At 44.5% G+C, this 20,930-nt stretch overlaps 1 protein-coding gene and 1 pseudogene across 2 annotated transcripts in view; one reads left to right on the top strand and one right to left on the bottom strand.

Moving 5' to 3' along the window:
- The first annotated feature begins 579 nt into the window (after window positions 1–579).
- The window catches only part of Znf318 (zinc finger protein 318), a 39,445-nt gene continuing 19,094 nt past the window's right edge, over window positions 580–20,930 (top strand). Inside the window, exons 1-4 of one of the 2 annotated variants that reach the window (XM_051152881.1) lie at window positions 580–1,160; window positions 4,406–4,557; window positions 15,453–16,089; window positions 17,882–19,312. In XM_051152881.1, the coding sequence (XP_051008838.1) occupies window positions 642–1,160; window positions 4,406–4,557; window positions 15,453–16,089; window positions 17,882–19,312 (2,739 nt within the window). In that variant the 5' untranslated portion in view covers window positions 580–641. The remainder of the gene's footprint in view (window positions 1,161–4,405; window positions 4,558–15,452; window positions 16,090–17,881; window positions 19,313–20,930) is intronic. The other variant, XM_051152882.1, reaches the window with a different exon arrangement.
- LOC127195466 (low molecular weight phosphotyrosine protein phosphatase-like) lies at window positions 13,029–13,530 on the bottom strand (annotated as a pseudogene).

The raw sequence follows: 20,930 nt of genomic DNA, 5'->3' as shown, positions 1-20,930 counted from the left end.
TTCATAGCTCTGACAGGGCTTAGGTGGGGGTGTGTGTGTCCATTTGTATTCTCACTATAATCATCGATTATAAATCAGGTGGGTGGAAGTGAGTAGAAAAAGCACAGACATCCTCCGGTAGCCTGTGAACCAACCTAGAGAGACAGAGACCTGGGCCACACAGACTGCCCCTCCCACTCAACCGGCTCTTCAGCCCCGCCCACCGCGCCAGGCCTCTGGCGTCACGTGTTCGCCGGGGGAGGGGAAGTGGGCGGCTCGCCCGCCGCCATCTTGCTGGCAGAGAGGCGGGGCCTGCGCGTCCCCGGTCCTCACGCAGCTTCCCCGCGCTCCTCCCCCAGTTTTCCCTGCTCGCGCGGCCGCTCTAGGCGTCCAGCCTCCCGGAGCCTGGGAGGACGGGGGTGTGTGGGGGGTGGGGGATGGGGGTGTGTCGGCGCGTGCCCGCGCCCTCCAACCGCTAGCCGCCCGGGCGCGCTCGGCCGAGCCTTGGGGGCGGGGCGCGGCGGCGGCGGCGGCGGCGGCGGCGGCGGCGGCGGGGAGGGGGCAGCTCCCTCCGCGAGGCCGGCGCGCTGCGGTCTCGGCGGCGGCAGGCTGCAGCTGTGGCGACGCGCTCGGGGCCCGTCTCCGCGGCGCTCCCGGTAGCCATGTACCGCAGTGGCTCCCGCTCCTCTGTCTCTTCGCACCGGCCGAAAGACGGCGGCGGGAGCGGCCCGCGATCCAGCAGCCGTCCCGCGGGCTCCTCCTCAGGCCCGGCGCGCCGCCCCTCGTCGCCGCCGCCCTCTTGCTCCTCGCTGCGGCTCCCCTCCCGCCGGCACCGCTCGCCCTCAGGCCACCGCGGCCGCCGGGCCTCGCCGTCCCCGCCTCGGGGTCGTCGCGGCTCCCGGTCCCCGGCCCGTGGCCACCGGGCCTCGCCGTCTCCTCCTCGGGGCCGGCGGGCCTCGCCGTCCCCTCCGCGGGGTCGTCGTGGCTCGCCGTCCCCTGCGCGGGGTCGTCGTGGCTCCCCGTCCCCGCCGCGCGCCCGTCGTGGTTCCCCGTCGCCACCGCGGAGCCGGCGCCTTTACCCGCCGGGCCTGGCTGGCTTCCGAGGCAGCATTCGAGGCGAGTCCCGCGCCGACTTCGCCCGGGACGGCCGCGGAGACCATCCAGGCGATGGCGGCAGTCGGGTAATGCCACCCTTCGCCCGGGTCGCCCCTTGGTCCCCAGCCCCCGGGCCTTCACGCTGGAGTGTGAATATCCAAGTCTACCCCGCTCCCCGACAGCCTTGGGCACCTCGTTTACACAATAACGGTCTCGGGACCCGCTCCGTCACCGGGTTGGAATAGAAAGTCGGGTTTCTTGGGAAGAGGCTTTCGCTCTTGCTATGTGGAGAAGTTAACCAGTACGAGGGGAATTCATCCATACTTACTGCTGCCTTGGGGTTCCCCCCCCCCCTTGGGGTTGGCGAGATGCATCTCCTTAAGGCCCGAGTTTAGAAAAGCGTGTGAAATGCCTTGCGGCGAGTTAGGAAAGCTTGAACCAAAGCAGGTTGGATTCTTTAGCTGAGTCCCAAATGAGGCTGTTGCTCCGAAGTGAAGGTGTGCATAATCAATTTTTGTGATTGCTGCCACAAAGCTGTGACAGCAGCTTCCCAGTGTTTTAGGGCTCACGGCCCCTTGAGGTAAAGCAATGAGTTTTACTCCTTATCTTACAGCTGAGGAACCAGCTCAGAAAGGTTTAAGTAACTTGATCAAGGTGACACAGCTACAAGTGATGGGGCTGTGGTTCACTTCACATGTTTAATACTCATAGCCTGAGATTTTAAATGGTAATATGTGCTGACAAAAGAACAGATTGTGAGATTAATTTATGATGGTGGTGGCTGTAGCTCAGTAGTGGAGGGCCTGTAAAAGTGTGAAGCCCGACTTGGATTCTTAGAATTCAACTTTTTTTTAAAACGGTAGATGTGATATTGACCTTTCAGGTAATGCTACAGTTAGAGTCTCCACCTGGTGTTTTGTAGTTTGTTTGAGTTCGTCTATCTTTTTTAGTGAAGGTTTTCTTGAACAGCACTATATGTAACATGTATCTTAGTGCTCTGATCATAGAGAAACTGATGTGTCACATTGTTAAGATTCCCCAAAGCCCTCATTACAGAGTAGTCAAGAACAGAATACTCTACTACAGCCTCCCTCTTCTTCCGGATACTGTATTTGCTCCACTTCTCTCCCATAGGAAATTGTTATCTTTTTTCTCTTCTTATCTGATCTAAACATTTGCCTCATCGAACCTGTTAGGTGTACCTTCTAGAGAGATCCCCAGGCTGTCCTATCACTTCCCAGAACTCTTATGACCTTGTTACCTCTTTCTTGGGTTGTTACATTTGCGTTCTTTAAAACTTAGCCTTGCTACTCACCAATTATTTTTTTCTGTGTTCAGCAATTAAATTGATTTTTAAAAGTAGTTTTGTTTCTTTGGTTTGGTTTTTCGAGACAGGGCTTCTCTGTGTAACAGCACTGGCTGCCTTGGACTTCCTTTGTAAACCAGGCTGACATCAAACTCACAGAGATCAACCTGCCTTTGCCTCCCCAGTGCTGGGCACATGACTATTTTTAAAGCCGGGCATGGTGGTGCACACCTGTAATCCCAGCACTTGGGAGGCAGAGGTAGGTAGATCTCTGTGAGTTCAAGGCTAGCCTGGTCTACAAAGAAAGTCTAGGGCAGCCAGGGCTCTGTATAATAGATAAACCCTGTCTCAAAAAACCAAACCCAGGCAGGGCAGTGGTGGCCCATGCCTTTAATCCCAGCACTCAGGAGGCAGAGGTAGGCGGATCGCTGTGAGTTCGAGGCCAGCCTGGTCTACAAAGCAAGTCCAGGACAGCCAAGGCTACACAGAGAAACCCTGTCTCGAAAAAAATAAAAAAACCAACCCCCCCCCAATAGTTGTATATATTCATGTGTGCCTGTGTGTGGGTGTACAAGGGAGTGCAGATGTTGGTGGAGACTTCAGATCCCTTGGAACTAGTTGACTGCGTGGAGACTTGAGATCCCTTGGAACTAGTTGACTGCTTTTGGGTGCTGTGAACCAAAGTTTGGTCCTTTGCAAAAACAGTGCTCACTCTTAACTGGAGCCCTGAACTGAATTTAAGCCTTCACTTTGTACATTTAGTGGGTATATATTGAACATCTGTCATGAATTAGATGGTTATGATAAATAGATAAAGTTAGAAATTCTGTGGTGTGTTAAATGTGATTAAGGGCTAAAAACAAAATTAAGCAGTGATTTACGATGTTTGATAGGACTTGAAGTGAGAGAGCTTTCTGAGAAGTGAGTTTTGAATTGAGAGCTCCAGAGAGTAAGGGATCAAGTAGTGCAGCAGCAGGAGGAGAATTGTATTTGAGTCACGGAACTTTAATGCTTAATCACCTGTGCCTCTGATCGCAGTAAGATCAAGTCCAAACTTCCTAATTAGTTTTGCGTCTCTTCTCTTTTTTTCACATTGCTGCAGCTGTATTGGCCTGTTACCCAAAGCATGCTAGCTAATTCATTCCTGAGGTGTTGTTTCCCTTGGTCTAAAACAATCTTTACTTATTTATTTATTTTTTTGGAAAGGCCTGCATACACTTTCCTTTTATTTATCAGGTTAGTGGCAGCATCTCAGAAATGCTGCCTTTAACCATCTTATCTGGCATGATTCCTCCTTTTCCTTAGGTTTTTTTTTTGCCGGGGCGGGGGAGGGGGGGAAGGGGCACAGGGCGAGTGAGACAGGGTTTCTCTGTGTAGCCTTGGCTGTCCTGGACTCACTTTGTAGACCAGGCTGGCCTCGAACTCACAGAGATCCACCTGCCTCTGCCTCCTGAGTGCTGGGATTAAAGGTGTGTACCACCATGCCCGGCTAGTTTTAACAGTTCATTTTTTAGTGACTGCCACTATTGATATCTTTCAAAGTACTTAAAACAGTTGTTTTTGGCCTTTGAGCAGCGGTTTTATTTACTTGACTATTCCCATGTCCCATAAGAATAAGAGGTCTTGGTTTTTCAAAATATTGTTTCTCTGTGTAGCCCTTGCGTAAGAGGCCATTTTTTTAAGGTGGAGTGGGAAATGTAAACTTTTATTTCTCCAGGCATGATGGTGAACACCTTTACTTACAGCACTCAGGAGGCAGAGGCAGGTAGTGCTCTGAGTTTCAGTCCAGTCTGGTCACAGAGAGAATTCTGGATCATCCAGGGCTATTACACAGAGAAACCCTGTCTTGAAAAAAAAAAAATCTCTCCTAAAGAAGTTTCTAAAGTTCTTTTTTATTGTGGAATTGTTCCTTATCTTGATAGACAACAATTTTAGGAGTAGGGAGAAGATTTTGGGATATAGAGATACATTCATGTTGACGATCATATGGTTTGTTTATGTTTGTTTGTTTTTTAACTTTTATAGAGACATTCTCCTGGTCTGTGCTCTGATTCTTCTTTGGAGCAGAGTTTAAGGATCACAGTTGGCAATGACCACTTCTGTGCTAGCACGCCAGAGCGGCGTCGGCTCAGTGATCGGCTGGGGTCTCCAGTGGATGGTCTGGAGGACGTTGGCAGGTAGGATTCAGCTTTGGCAGGGGCAGCATACTAGTTCTGGGAGGCAGGGATATTGCTGATTTCTGATGTGTTTGAATATGGTGCTGGCACCACAGTTATCTCCTGTGGCTGTGTCAGTAAAAGACATAACACTGGAGGAATGAGTATGTTGACACAGATTCTGTTACTGAATTAAATGTGTGAAAAAAGGACATTGTGGTACCAGTAAAAAGAGAAGACTGAGGGAGACATAACAAATATTGCATTAAAATCTAAGAAGAGCCCCTTAAACAGTGAAGGTTTTGGACAAAATGGAAAGTCTGTTTTTTGTTATTTTTTTTTTAATTGATGAAGGATTTACTTATTTGAAATAGTCTCACTATGTAGCCCTGGATGGCTTTGAACTCACAAAGATTGACCTGCCTCTCCTTCCAAGTGCTACTTGGCCTTTTTGACGGGTGTGGGACAGTCTATGTAGCCCTGGGTGATCTGGAATTCACAGAAATCTTCCTGCCTCTGCTTTCTGAGAGCTGAGATTACAAGCATGAGCCCAACCGCCTGCTAGAAAAGTTTTATTTTTATTTTATTTTATTTTTGGTTTTTTGAGACATGGTTTCTCTGTGTAATATCCTTGGTTGCCTGGAGGCTGGCCTGGAACTCAGGAAGATCTGCTTGTCTCGCCCTCCTGAGTGCTGGGATTATAGGTGTTTGCCACCATGCCCAGCTGGAAAATTATTTTTTTAATGATTCTTTTTTTTAGCTTGTTCAGGCCAAAATATAGATACTGAAAGCATTTAATTAAACAATGCAAATGTATGAAGCAGTAATAAAGAGTAAGAGATCTTTTAAAATGTTTATGCATAGCCAGGTGTGACATCGCACACCTTTAGTCCCGGCAGGCAGGTCTTCCTGAATTCAAGGCCAGCCTGGTCTACAAAGGGAGACAGCCAAGGCTACACAGGGAAACCCTGTATCAGACCGCCCCTAAAAAAAAGTTTTGAGTGTGATTACTGCTTACAAATAAACCACATAGTGTTGACTATAGAACCTTAATTACTGAAAGTTATATATGGAGATTAAATAATGTTATTACCTCACAAAAGTAAAAAAGTAGGGATGGGAGTACAGGGCAGCATTTTCTCTACATTAGAGCATACCTGTTTTAGTCTTTGTTTAGCACATTGGGGTTTTCATAAATATAGGAATTAATCAAGGAAAAACTGTTTATTACAGATGATGTTGAGTATTGCGTAGAGTATAGGCAGGCAGAGGGGACAGCTGGGCAGGAAGTCAGAGGACAGTGGTACTACTGGTGATATTTACTTCAAAGCTCCAGTGGCTGTGAATGCAGTGAAGCCAGGCAGGATAGTCTTTATAACACTGAGGCTTCAAGGTATGTAACTGCATCGCTAATTGAGTCAACAGCTCTTGCCCTTCAGTCTGCTTCTGTTTTGGGAGGTGATTGAGTGGGTGGACTAGGGTAGTGGTGGTACGGGGTGTGAGTCTCTTCCTTCCTTGCTGAGTTTCTAAGTAACTTAAGTGTTTCCTTTTGTGGGGCTTTGCTGACATTTCCTCTTTGTTATACATATATGCTTCTGATAACCAACTATTTTTAAATTATGAAACTTTAATTTGTCATAAGATGTTTAGAATTGTAAGATTTCTAGAGTCACGTGTTTTAGAGAAATCTACTTTAGAGAAAGTGGGATAAGGTTCTACATGGGAACTGTAGGTCTGAGATATATATATTTTTTTAGAGACAGAGTTTCTCTGTGTAACAGTCCTGGCTCTCCTGGACTCACTTTTGTAGACCAGGCTGGCCTCGAACTCAAAGCGATCCTCCTGCCTCTGCCTCCCGAGTGCTGGGATTAAAGGCGTGCGCCACCATGCCTGGTGCACACACACTTTTTAAAATAGAATCTTAAGGCCATTTCTAATAAGCCATGCTAATTTTTTTTCTTGAGACCCCCCACCCCCAATATTTTCTCTTTTTTTTTGGTGGCCCCCCACCCAGTATATTTTCTCTTATTTTTAATCTGTCAAGTCTTGTTATTAGGTTTTTGAGTAACAGTCAAGTATCTTAGGGTTACTGTTGTTATAATGAAACATCATGACCAAAAGTAAGTTGGGGAGAAAAGGGTTTATTTGGCTTACACTTTCACATTGTAGTCCATCACTGAAAGAAGTCAGGGTAGGAACTCAAACAGGGCAGGAGCTGATGCAGAGGCCATGGAGGGGTCTTGCTTACTGGCTTGCTACTCACGGCTTTTTTTTAGGTTGCTTTCTTATAGAAACCAAGACCAACAGCCCAAGGATGGCACCACATACAATAAGGTGGGCCCTTGGGTCCTCCCTTAGCAATCACTTAATTAAGAAAATGTTACACAGGCTGGAGAGATGGCTCATTGGTTAAGAATGCCACCTGCTTTTCCAGAGGTCCTGAGTTCAATTCCCAGCAACCACATGGTGGCTCACAACCATCTATAATGTGATCTGGTGCTCTCTTCTGCAAATAAAACACTCATATGCAATAAAATAAATAAATCTTGCTGGCTGTTGTGGCATATGCCTTTAATCCCAGCACTAGGGAGGCAGAGACAGGTGGTGAGTTCGAGGCTATCCTGGTCTACAAAGTGAGCCTAGGACAGCCAAGGCTACACAGAGAAACCCTGTCTTGAAAAAACCAAAAATAAATAAATAAATCTTAAAGAAAAAAAAAAAAAAAAAAAAAAAAAAAGAAGATGCTTCATAGGCTTTTCTACACTCTAATCTTATGGAGGCATTTTCTTAATCGAGGTTCCCTTTTCTCAGATGACTCTATCTTGTGTCAAGTTAACATAAAACTAGCCAGCACACTGGGTTATCAAGATTGTGGTCTTACCTTAGCAGCCCTCTAGTGGACTGGAACTTATTGTGTAAAGGGAATGTGAATAAGTAGAGTGAAAAATTCTAAGACACTTGGACACATTTACAGAGTTGTGTATCCATAATTATAATACATTTTAGAACATTTTTATTATGTCTGGAGGAATCCTGATACCTTTAGCCTTATATCAGGTCTAACCAATCTTTAGTTTCCTTTCTTATTTATTCTTGCTCATTTATATAATGTATGATTTTTTTGTAACTAGCTTTCACATATTTTAAAGTTCATATTTATGCTGTTTCTTTTTATTGCCAATAATATCTCATTGTATGCATATACCAACTTCTGTTTGTTATTAGTAAATTGTTGAATATTATTGGGTTACTTTTTCTTTTACCTGTTGTAAATAATTCTACATGAATGTTGTTGTACAAACTTCTTTGTGGACTTACATATCTATAGACTAGTGGTTCTTAACCTCTCAATGCTGTGACCCTTTAATACAATTCCTCATGTGTGGTGACTCCCAATCATAAAATTATTTTTATTGCTACTTGATAACTGTGATTTTGTTACTGTTATGAATTGTAATATAAATACTTGATATACAGGATATCTGATATTTGACCCCTGTGAAAGGTTCATTTGACCCCCAAAGTGGCTGTGACCATAGCTTGAGAACCACTGCTAATGACAGATATTTTATTGTTCATTTTACCTTTGTGTGAGGGACTAACCCCGAGGCCTGTATAAGCTAGACAAACACTCTGTCATCAAGGTATACCTCTAGCCTTACATTTTAAATTTGTGTAGTGGAAATTTGTAAACCCACACACAAAATAGAATGGACACTATTTGGTACTAGGAAAGAATCAGTAGGAAGTGTGAAAGACATAAAAAGGGGCAATGGAGGAGATAATCAAAGTACACTGTGCATATAGGAAAATGTCACAATGTGTTATTTTGTACCACTAAATATACTAGTAAAAAGTTTAAAGTCGAGAATAAAGTACAGTGAACCCTCATATTCCTATTAGCCACATCTAACATTTTGGTTTTTTGAGATAGGATTTCTCTGTGTAGCCTTGGCTGTCCTGGAACTCATCTGTAGACCAGGCTGGCCTCATCTTACAGAGGTCTGCTTGCCCCTGCCTCCCGAGTGTTGGGATGAAGGAGTGCTCCACCATCGACTGGCAAAAAGCACGTTCTTGTTTTGACAAATAAAGTTCTATCAAATGGCACTCCTGAATGACTTTAAACGTGCATCTAAGAGTGAGCTGAGTGGTGATGGCTCAAGCCTTTCATCCTGGCACTCAGGAAGCAGAGGCAGGAAGACATCTGAGTTCAAGGCCAGCATGGTCTACAGAGTGAGTTCTAGGACAGCCAGGGCTACACAGAGAAACCATGTCTTGAAAAACCAAAGCCAAGCTGGGCGTGGTGGCGCACGCCTTTGATCCCAGCACTCGGGAGGCAGAGGCAGGCGGATCGCTGTGAGTTCGAGGCCAGCCTGGTCTACAAAGCGAGTCCATGATGGCCAAGGCTACACAGAGAAACCCTGTCTCGAAAAACCAAAAAAAAAAAAAAAAAAAAGAAAAACCAAAGCCAAACCAATTGGCCTTAGCGAAGGCTGCTGTTTTTGAAGCAGGGTCTCTGTGTAGTCCTGGCTGTTCTGGAGTTTACTATGTAGTTCAGGCTGGCCTAGAACTCAACAGAGATCCTCCTACCTCTGCCTCCCAAGTGCTGGGATTAAAGGCATGCGCCACCATACCCAGTTTAGTCAAAGCTTTTGGAGTGTCTTTCACTGGGCTCTTCTAGGCTACAAGCAGTTGTGATTCTTTGTTTTCAAGACAGGGCTTCTCTGTGTAGACCAGGCTGGCCTCAAACTTACAGAGATCTGCCTTTCTCTGCTTCCCCAGTGCTGGCATTGTTGTGTACCACTACTGCCTGGCGATTATGATTCTTTTTAAGGACTCACTTTCTTTTTTAATTTAAAATTGTGTGTGTCTTGAGTGTCTACCTGTATGTGTATATACATATGTACCACTTGTATGCTTAGTACCCATTTTGGATGCCCTAGAACTGGAGTTTCAGATAGTTGTGAGCTGCTTTATAGGTGCTGGGAACTAAACGTAGATCCTTTGGAAAAATAGCCAGTGCTCTTATACCCTGAGCCCATGGTTAGCTCCAGGGCTGTCTCTTATGACAATCTGTTCTCTCTTAACCGGAGGGAGTCCTGAAGAAAGGATTGAATTTCTAATAAGCAGCCTGGGTCTGGACTATATTTACATGGCAGCTTCTGGTTTGGTTTTGTTCTTGTCTAACTGTTATTGTGCCCCCTACCATTGTATCCTCACTTTTCCTGGCAATTCCAAGTCATACTGAGGCTGTATGAGGGCCATTTTATTTGTAGCTTCTTCTTTTTAACTTTTTAAAAAAGATTTATTTATTTTTATATTATGTGCATTGGTGTTCTGCCTGGATGTGTGTCTATGAGGGTATCATGTAGGTGCTGGGATTTGAACTGGGGTCCTCCAGAAGAACAGCCAGTGCCCTTAGCCACTGAGCCATCTCTCTAGCCCCTATTTGTAGCTTCTTGATAGCTTAGTGTCATGTTAGATCTTAGGTTACTGTTTTATTTGGCGCTGACATGGTTTTTAGTGAGCACATGAGGTGAGGTTTGTTGCTGCATGGTTTGGTGATAGTGAGTCAACTCATGAACATTTCTCCTTGGAAATAGGTGTCTTTAAAAGAAAAGATTTTAGTTATTTATTATGTATACAGTGCTCTGTCTGCATGTACACCTGCAGGACAGAAGAGGGCATCAAATCACATCATAGATAGTTGTGAGCCCCTGAGCCCCTGGTTAGCTCCAGGGCTGTTCTCTCTCGTTTTTTGTTTTTTGTTTTTGAGACAGGATTTCTCTATGTAACCTTGGCTGTCCTGGAGTTGCTTTGTAGACCATGTTGGCCTCAAACTCACAGCTATCAGCCTGTCTCTGCCTCCCGAGTGCTGGGATTAAAGATGTGTGCCACCATGCCGAGCTAGAAATCAGTATCTTTATAGTTGATGGACAGAGTAAAATTTTTATCTCAGTGGTGCTTGATTTTAGAGGTCATTCTTAGTTTATTCCCAGTCCTGTTTCATGATACACTAAGACCTCATAATTATCCAGATTCTTTTAAGGTCACTTCTGTGGGGCTGCAGAGATGGTGGTTAAGAGCACTCACTCTTCTAGAGGACCCTGGTTTGATTCCCATCACGCACATGGCAGCTCACAACTATCTGCAACTCCATTTCCATTTCCAAGAATCTGATACCCTCTTCTGACCTCCAGTAGCACCATAATATACATTTGGTGTACAGACATACATGAAGACAAAATACCTATATACATAAAATTTTAAAATATTTTTAAAAGGTCATTTCTAGAAACACACGTTATTACAAACAATAACATAGGGCAGCTAGAGAGAGAACATTGTGGTACTGGGCATGGTGGCTCACACATTTAATCCCAGGACACCCAGGCCTACACAGAGAAACTCTGTCTTGAAAAACCAAAAAAAGAATGTACACTGATGTTTTAGAAGACCTCAGTTTGGTTTTCAGCTCTCAACTGCCTTAACTGCAGCTCTAGAGGATCTAAAACTCTTCTGGCCTCCTAAGGGAGGCCACATAAAATTTAAAAATTAAAATAATCTTTTTAAAATTAAAAAAAGAAACATATTAAAAGCTGGGCATGGTGGCACACACCTTTAATCCCAGCACTCAGGAGAAAGAGGCAGGCAGATAGCTGTGAGTTCGAGGCCAGCCTGGTCTACAAAGTGAGTCTAGGACAGCCAAGGCTACACAGAGACACCTTGTCTTGAAAATCAAAACAAAACAAACAAACAAATAAATAAAATAAAATAAAAAAGAAAAGAAAGAAAGAAACGTACTAATAATTTTCTCAAGATAGTAATTCATTCTGAATTCTTGACTGTCCTGTAATCACTTTATAGACTAGGCTGACCTCAAACTCAAGGAGATCAGCCTGCTTTTTCATTCTGGATTTTAAAAAAAGATTTATTATTTATATAGCATTCTGCCCGTGTGTGTGCCTGCATTAGGCCTGCATGCTAGAAGAGGGCACCAGATCTCATTATAGATGGTTGTGAGACACCATGTGGTTGCTGGGAATTGAATTCAGGATTTTTGGAAGAATAGACAGATCTCTTAACCTCTGAGCCATCTCTCCAGCCCCCATTCTCCCCCCCCTCCCCCGACAGGGTTTTTCTGTGTTAGCCTTGGCTAACCTGGACTCACTTTGTAGACCAAGCTGGCCTTGAACTCACAGCGATACGCCTGCCTCTGCCTCCCAAGCTGGCATTAAAGGTTTGCACCACCACACCTGGTCCATTCTGCATTTTTTATAAACAGTTATTTAAATTATTTATTTTATGTACATTGGTGTTTTGCCTGTATGTCTATGTTGGATGTTAGATCCCCTGAAATTGGAGTTACAGACAGTTGTGAGCTGCTGTGTGGGAGCTGGGAACTGAACCCAGGTCCTCTAGAAGGGCTGACTCATCCCTCCAGTCCCATTTTGTTGTTGTTTTGGTTTAGTTTGGTTTTCTTTTTGGTTGTTTGCTTGTTTTTTGAGACTGGGTGCCACCTTAAAACTCAGACTGGCTTGGAACTCATTCTGGTGTCAAATTCATGCTGATAATCCTGCCTCAGCCTTCTAAATCCTGAGATTATCTTTTTCTTTTTAAAAAATTTACATGAAATTACATTTCTAATTCTAGAGAATCTCCTGGCATAGAGATGTCTGGGCCAGTAAGATGGCTCAGCAGGGAAAAGCACTTGCTACCAAGCCCAAAGACCTAAATTTGATACCTAGGACACATACAGTAGAAGGAGAGAACAACTTCCACAAATTGTCTTCTGACCCGTGTACATGTGCCACAGAACAGGTGTCCTAATACGTATAGACGTGTACACACACACACAATTTTTTTTTTTTTTTGAGACAGGGTTTCTCTGTGTAACAGCCTGGCTGTTTTGGACTCCCTTTGTAGACTAGGCTGGCCTGGAACTCACAAAGATCTGCCTGTCTCTGCCTTCCAAGTGCTGGGGTTAAAGGCATGTGCCACAATGCCCAGCCCCACACACAAAATTTTTAAATGCAAACCTAAAAAATTATAGAGGAGCCAGGCAGTGGTGGCACACACCTTTGCCTTTCCCTAAGTGTTTTGTAGAATCTGTGTGGGCTCAGTGATAGGCACACACCTGTTAGATGTAAAGGCCCTATCCTGTCTTATCCTGCACAGCTAAGGAAGGCCAGATTAAAAAACAGCTCTAGGTGGCTGGAGAGATGGCTCAGCGGTTAAGAGCACTATCTGCTCCTCCAGAGGTCCTGAGTTCAATTCCCAGCAACCACATGGTGGCTCATATCCATCTATAATGAGATCTGGTGTCCTCTTCTGGTGTACAGGCATACATGTAGACAGAACGCTGTATATGTTATAAATAATTCTCTTTTTAAAAAATTTCACTTACAATTATTTTAGTGATATGCAGTAAGTCAGCTGAAAAGACTGGTGGGACCCAGGGCTAAGGACGACCACCACTCTTGGGCATGGTACTGGTTGAGTGAGTTGCTCAGTGGTGGTGGGCTGGACCAACTATGGAGTCTTCTCCAGGAGGGCCTTGCAACACCTAAGGCATTGCTGGTACACCACCTCGAAGTCAGAGTCATTGCCATAATAGGGATCTTCAATAATGAGTTGTCTGTGGATCATAGCTCCCAAGTAGCTCAATTTTAGCTTTGCAGTTTTTAACTTGATTACTTTTTCTATTCAAATCTCTCAGGTTGCTTTTATCCATGCATAGTATATAATCAAATGTGGCAAAGTCTTCTTTTGTAATCTGTCTTGCCTTAAGGGTTGTGCTAATGCCATGATTTCTTAGGCAGCTGATAGCTCTTGAGTCTGGGGGCTGGCCCATGTTCCAGTCAGAAACGGTGCTGCTGTCAATGGCCCAATTATCTGAAACACTTTGATCAGCTACCAATTTTCTGAAAACTGCTTCTGCAATGGGCGACCAAGACACACGAACAGCACTGACTTGGACCCAACCTCTGCCATGTTAGAGTGCAGCCTCTGGTGCCCAGAAACCGCATAGGGCATAAATAAATAAATCTTTGAATGAATGAATGAATGAATGAATGAATGAATGAAAAAAAAGAAAGAAGAGAAAAGAAAGAAAGCCAGCATGATGGCACATGCCTTTGATTCTAGCACTTGGGAGGCAGAGGCAGGTGGATCACTGTGAGTTCCAGGCCAGCCTGGTCTACAAACAAGTCCAAGACAGCCAAGGTAACAGAGAAACCCTGTCTTGAGAAACAAACAAACAAACAAACAGAAAAAGAAGGAAACAACTCCAAACCATGGGACAAAGCTTGAAAGATATTGTTCTTAAATGTTGGTTCTTGAACTTCAAAGCACATACAAGTCACCTGGAAATCTCGTCAAAATTCGAGCTCTAGTGCATTAGACCTGGGAATCTATTTTTTTTTTTTTTCCTGCTTAGTTTTTTTCTGTTTTGTCTTTGAGATAGAGTCCTATAGCTAGTTTGTTGTCAAAGCCAGCTTGGCTCTGAGCTCAGCAGCCTCACTGAGGTTACAGTTGTATACCACCATGTAGTTAGAATCATGAAAAATTTTAAAAAGTCATACAGTGTGTATTTTACTTCACTTTTTATTTTATGTGTGTTGGTGTCTTGACTGACTGTATGCATGTCTGTGAGAGGAAGTCAGACCCCCTGGAACTGCAGTCACAGATAGTTGTGAGCTGCCATGTGGGTGCTGGGAACTGAACCCAGGTCCTGGACTAGCTGCCAGTGCTCTTAACCACTGAGCCATCTCTCCAGCCCTAGGATCATTACCTTTTAATAAATTCCCAGGTAATGCTAGGGCTGCTGGTCCTGACAAAGAGCTTTAATTTAGCTGGCCAAGATTATTTTATTGTTTTTAAAATGTACATTTATGTGTATGGGTATTTTTCCTGCATATGTATCTATGTACTATGTGCATACATGGTGCTTCAGGAGGAGGCCTGAAGAGGCATTGGATCCCCGAGTTACAGAGAAATAGTTGTGACCCATCATGTAAGTTCTGGGAGTCAAACTCAAGCCCTCTAGAAGATCATCCAGTGCTTTTAACCAGTGAGTCACCTCTCCAGCCAGTTTTTGTTTTTTGCTTTTGTTTTTGTTGGTTTGGTTTGATTTTGGTTTTTTTGAGACAGGGTTTCCCTGTATAGTCCTGGCTGTCCTGGCCTCATTTTGTGACCAGGCTGGCCTTGGACTCAGTGATCCACCTGCCTCTGCCTCCCAGAGTGCTGGGATTACAGGTGTGTGCCCTTGTGCCTGTCTTCCGTGTTTTGGTGTTTTGTTTTCCAAGATAATGTATCAGTATGTAGTCCTGGGACTCAGAGTGATCCGCCTGCCTCCCTGGTACTGAGAGGTAGGCCCCTATGCCTGGTCTAGCTAGTCAAGTTGTATCAATTAGGACTCTTTGTGATTTTTTTTTTAAGATTTATTTTTATTTTTCAATTATGTGTATATGTGTGCTTCTGTATGTACATGTGAATGCAGGGGTGCTCATATACCAGAAGAGGGTGTCCAATCCTGAAAGTGGAGTAAGCCATTGAGCATGGGTACTGGGAACTAGAGTCCTCTAAAAGATAGTATGTATTCTTAATTGTTAAATCATTTCTCTAGCATTTTTGTTATGGTTTTGTATCTCCTGAGCTTTAGTGTGATACTCTGTATCCTCAGATTAAATAAAAAATAACTAACCTAAGAGTTTTTTTTGTTAGATGTATTAGTAATAGCACCTCTTAATAGAGACTAAAGCTGTTGGTGACCCTGGGAAAGGAAAGGAAATGTTCCATGTGTAATCTGTCTTTGGATTTCATGATTATTTACTTTTGCTTTAAGCATTTTTTTGTCCCCTTCTTTTGTCTAGCCTTTCTCTCTTCAAGTCAGTGATGCTTGTCTCTTTCCTCAGGAATGATCTGACTGATGATTCCGTCTTTACTCGGAGCTCCCAGTGTTCTCGGGACCTTGAACGGTACATTGCTCGGGAGGCGGGGCCACTTAATCCCTTCTTGGGACAACCTGATGAAGACTACCGACCAAGAGAACCTTTTCTTCATCGATCTGAATACAGTCCCCATGTCAGTTGTCATGATGAGCTGTTGAGGGGAGCAGAGCGGAACAGAGACAAACTCAAAAGCTCCTCCTACTCCACACGATCTGAGGAAAGAAGCCGGGAGGCTAAAAGGCCCCGTTACGATGACACAGAGAAGATGCATGGCATAGGAGATCACTCAAGTTTTACATCTGGGACTCGCAGCTATCGACAACGAAGAAGCAGCCCTAGCTTTCTAGACCCTGAGTTTCGAGAACTGGACCTTGCCAGGAGAAAGCGAGAGGAAGAGGAGGAACAGAATAGAAGCTTGAATCAGGAGCTGGTGGGTGTTGATGCTGATCAGGCTGGCTGTTCCGCCATCCCTGGGTTGTCAGGTGTCCTAACAACAGGGGAGCCAGGATATTCTTTGCATCGCCCTGAGGAAGTGCCTGTGATGCCCAAGAAATCCATTCTGAAGAAACGAATTGAAGTGGACACGAAGCCTTCGTTGCAGGTCTCTGTTGCATTTCTCTTGGTAGTCCCTCGAATGTCCTAAGTCCTGATACTTTGCTGGGGACTGTATTAGTGTATTAGACTATTAGTGTCTGTGTGACATTGCTGCACTAACACCCTTATGCCTAATAGTGAGTGACCCCTTCTAGGATCCCCAGAGCAAACTGTAGGCTCGTAGTGTATCAACAAGGGCTTCTGTTGCTACATTATTTTCTAAATACATTTTGGAGAGTATCTCTCTGCCTTGTTTCCCCCCTTAAACTGAATAGCCCTATATAGAATCTTTGATTGAGGATTTTTTAGAAATGAAGAGCAAAAGGAGAAGATAACTGTGATGTCTTCATCTCTTTAGAAGAAGATAACATAAGGGTTGTAGAACATTAGACTAGAAATGAAATGATTATGATTTTGGAACAATCAACTTCCAGTGTAAATTTTAGACAAGTCACAACACTGCTGACCTTGACATTGTTTTTCCTTCCTATGAAAAGGTGGTCAGCCAAGTGTGGTGGCGCACGCCTTTAATCCCAGCACTCGCGAGGCAGAGGCAGGCAGATCGCTGTGAGTTCGAGGTCAGCCTGGTCTACAAAGCGAGTCCAGGACAGCCAAGGCTACACAGAGAAACCCTGTCTCAAAAAATAAAAACCAAAAAAAAAGAAAAGATGGTCAGGCAAGACTATAGTTTGGCTAAAGGCTTCTGAGCAAGTACTGAAGCACTTAGAGAAACAGAGTGAGGCTTCTTAAAGTCCTACAGTTTTCTGATTCCAGAGTAGTCATACTTGGGTGTGTGTGTGGCGGGGTGAGGTGTGGGGAGGATGTTGTTTTTTTGGTTTTTTGGTTATCAATAGACAAAACAAGTTGGGTTGGATGGTACATACCTATAATCTTAGCAGCTGAGAAGCTAGTGTATGAGGCTTCCAAGGTCAAGGCCTGTTAGAGCACATTGAGAGTTGAGGTCAGGCTGAGCTACATAGTTAAACCCTCAGCAGCAGAGCTGGGGACAAGTCTGATGACCTGAGTTTGATTCCCAGGACCTAACTCCTGAAAATTCATACAGGGCTCATGTGTGCCCATATATTCACACATCCCCCCCATTCACTCACACACACAGTGCCCATGTGTGCCCATATATTCACACCTCCCCCCCTTTCACTCTCTCACACACACAGTGCCCATGTGTGCCCATATATTCACACCTCCCCCCTTTCACTCTCTCACACACACAGTGCCCATGTGTGCCCATATATTCACACATCCCCCCCTTTCACTCTCTCACACACACAGTGCCAATGTGTGCCCATATATTCACACCTCCCCCCCTTTCACTCTCTCACACACACAGTGCCCATGTGTGCCCATATATTCACACACCTTCCCTCTTTCCAACATCATGCTCATGTATGCCGTATGGTCGCATATCTCCCCAACACATACTGTGCTCATGTGTGTCCATATAGTCATTCACCTCTACAACAACAACAATACTAAATACAGATCTTAAAATATAAAAGGAAAATAAGCCAAAGAAGATGTCTGAAATCCTTTTAAATTGTAATTCTTTGGTAAAGAATGAAGCACATGGGTAAAGATCCAGAGCACTCAGTCTATTCTGTTCCTCTTCCTCCTTGCTCGGGCAGAGACCACTGGAGAGGGGACTTGTTTCTAGAGCTTAGCTAAGACCATATATATATATATATGACTCTTCCCTATTCAAGGAACGTTTATCTCAACTGCTATTGCTAAGTGCTCTGTGATTCCTCATAGGTGCTAAATCAGCGTGTTTGTGTTTGCAGCTTGAGAGCTTTTCCAGTGGTACCAGCTCCAGCCAGGATCGCCCTCTCTATCCTGAACATCCACCTCTTCCTCTAAGTGGTGCTATTGCTGCTTTTGCTTCAGAGATGGAAAACAAGGGAACTACAGTAGAGCCTGACCAGAAGGAAGTTCAGGCTAACCTGTACCAGTGGGGTCCCCTCCGTGAGATACCTAAAGACAACAGTGAAAAAGCTGACAGTTTTCTGTGCTATAAGGAAAAACTGGATTTGAAGGCCGAGGGACGTGAGCAGCATACAGACTTCTTACTGCCCCATGAGAGAGCTAGTCAAGATGGCAGTGGCTTTTCTCGAATTTTAAGCATGTTGGCAGATCCTACCAGTACACAGGAGAAAAGACGACGTAGTTTCCCTGATATTGAGGATGAGGAGAAATTTCTCTATGGGGATGAAGAGGAGGATATAAAATCAGATTCTCCACCTAAGTCCCTCAGGGACCCTGAGAGTAAAGGTGTGAGACAGAAGGCAAGCTCTCTGCCTTCAACTCCAGCCATAAAGCTAGAATCACTAGAAGAGAGCAATCCAGAATATGCCAAGATTCATGACTTGCTTAAGACCATAGGACTGGATATCGGAGTAGCAGAAATTAGCCAATTGGCTGCACGCACCCAGGAGCGACTTCATGGCAAGAAGTCTTCATCCCGCTCCTTAGCTGACCGACGTTCATCTGCTGACCGACACTCATCTGCTGACCGCTGTTCCTCAGTTGACCACAGTTTCACAACTGATGGGCACTCATCAGACCCTCACAGCCTGGAGAGTAGGGAGGCACACAGCAATACTCACTCCCCAGAAGTATCCCATCCACACCCAGCCTCCCCAGTGGATCCTTACCTGCTCACAAAAAACAGCCCTCCATTCCTAAAGTCTGACCATCCAGTGGGTCACGTTTCAGGACCAGAGGCAGTTGGCAGTGGGTTTCAGTCATCTGTTGCTGCTAGGTGCATGCTGCCGTCAGCCCCAGCTACCCCGATTAGACTTCCGCACTCGGCTTCTTTATCCCAGTTTCATATACCAAGGGCCCCTCAGTTTGCTGCAGCTCGGATAGCACCAAACTACCAGGGACCTGTCATTCCCTCTGCTTCCTTTGATGCTTATCGGCAATACATGACGTATGCAGCATCAAGGTGGCCCATGTACCCTGCCTCTCAACCATCAAGCCACCCTTTACCTGAGGCACACAGGCTAATACCAGCAACCAAACAAGCTACTCGTAGTCGTCCTAATCTTCGTGTGATCCCCACTGTGACTCCTGCAAAGCCCAAACAAGGAGTATCAGTGCTAGGCTCAGTGTCTGTTAAGCGAGTTCCTGTTCGGGTGTCCATTCCATCACTTGTAAGATACAATCCAGAGAAGATCTCTAACGAGAAGAACCGTGCCTCCCAGAAGCAGAAGGTGAGTTGTCAGCTTTGGGCATTTCAAGCCTGAATTTTCTATTTCAACTTGGTAGTTTGTACCTGTTTTTAGAGGGTGTGTGTGTGTGTAAATTTGTAAGTCCTTTGTACTGTTTTTTGGAGGTTTACATCCTTACCCTTTGAGCTTCCCATGTTTTGTAATTATAGCCAAACAAGAAGTCTGACCATTAGGTCCTGCTGTGGTATCTAACCTTTTTAATTTCTCTGTCTAATGAATGTCTGAAGATGCTGACGGTAGAAGCTGGGAACCTGGAAGCATCTTATAGTCTCATCTTTTCCCATTTTATAGAAACTTAATCTCTCTCTCTCTCTCTGGTTTTTTTCAAGACAGGGTTTCTCTGTGTAGTCCTAGTTGTTCTGGAACTCACTGTGTAGACCAGGCTATCCTTAAACTTACAGAGATCTGCCTGCCTCTGCTTCTTGAGTCATGGGATTAAAGGTGAGCACTACCACTGGCAAGTGTGTTAGAAAAATCAGTTTGAGGGTAATACTCTAATATTCTTTTTCTTTGGATTTATTTATTTATGTAAGAGTTCTCTGTATATATGCTTAGGTGCCAGAAGAGAGCATCAGATCCCATTATAGATGGTTGTGAACCACCATGTGATTGCTGGGAATTGAACTCAGGACCTCTGGAAGAGCAGACAGTGCTTTTAACCACGAGCCACCTCTCCAGCAGTGAGCACTTTTTAAAGAGTCTTACACTAAGTCAGGGCTGATGATGCATGCCTTTTCTCATCTGCCTATTAAAGACAAGTAATATTTGCTTTTTTTTTCTGTTAGCTGGTAGTAACATGGTTAAAAAATCATAAAATTGATGACAGCTCTATCTGTTTTTGTTTGTTTGTTTTGAGACCAAGGTCTTGCTATGTAGCCCTGGCTGGCCTAGAACTCACTATGTAGACTAGATTAGCCTCAAACTCAAAGGATCCACCTGCCTCTGCCTCCTGAGTTCTGAGAAATGCTTGTGCCACCATATTGCAATCTGTATCTGTATTTTAAATTTATTCTGACTTGTATGACTCTGGGTGAGTTTTTTGTTTGTTGTTTTTCAAAGACTCCTTTTATTTTTAATTTAAGAATTAATTTATTTTATGTGTGTGAGTGTTTTGTCTGTATATATACCCATGCATTATATTCATGCCTGGTATTGCAGAAACCAGAAGAGTGCTTCAGATGCTCAGACACTGTAGAGTGACAGGCAGTTGTGAGCCGCCTGATGTGGGTGCTGCAGTAGATAGGACCCATGTTTTCTAGAAGAGCAGTCAGTGTTCTTAACCACTAAGTCATCTCTCCAGCCTCTAGATTTATTTTTAATTAGTTATATATGTTCCTGTTTGTATATGGACTAGTGCACATGTGAATGCGGGTGCCCAGCAAGTCCAGACGAGGTGTGGGATGCCCTGGAATTAGAGTTACAGACAGTTGTGAGCCACCTGATGTGGGTGCTGGGAACTGAACTCAGGTCCTCTGCAAGAGCAGTGCATGCTCTTAACTGCTAAGCATCTCTAGCCCCAAGATAGTTAATCACTTTCCCTACTAAAATAGAGAAAGCTTAAATAACATGAAATATATAATACAGTTAATACAAGTCACTC

The sequence above is a fragment of the Acomys russatus genome, chromosome 11 (genome assembly GCF_903995435.1).
Source record: "Acomys russatus chromosome 11, mAcoRus1.1, whole genome shotgun sequence".
Classification (NCBI taxonomy): Eukaryota; Metazoa; Chordata; class Mammalia; order Rodentia; family Muridae; genus Acomys; species Acomys russatus.
The sequence above is the reverse complement of the archived record's forward strand: the minus strand, read 5'-3'. Positions and strand labels throughout refer to the sequence as shown.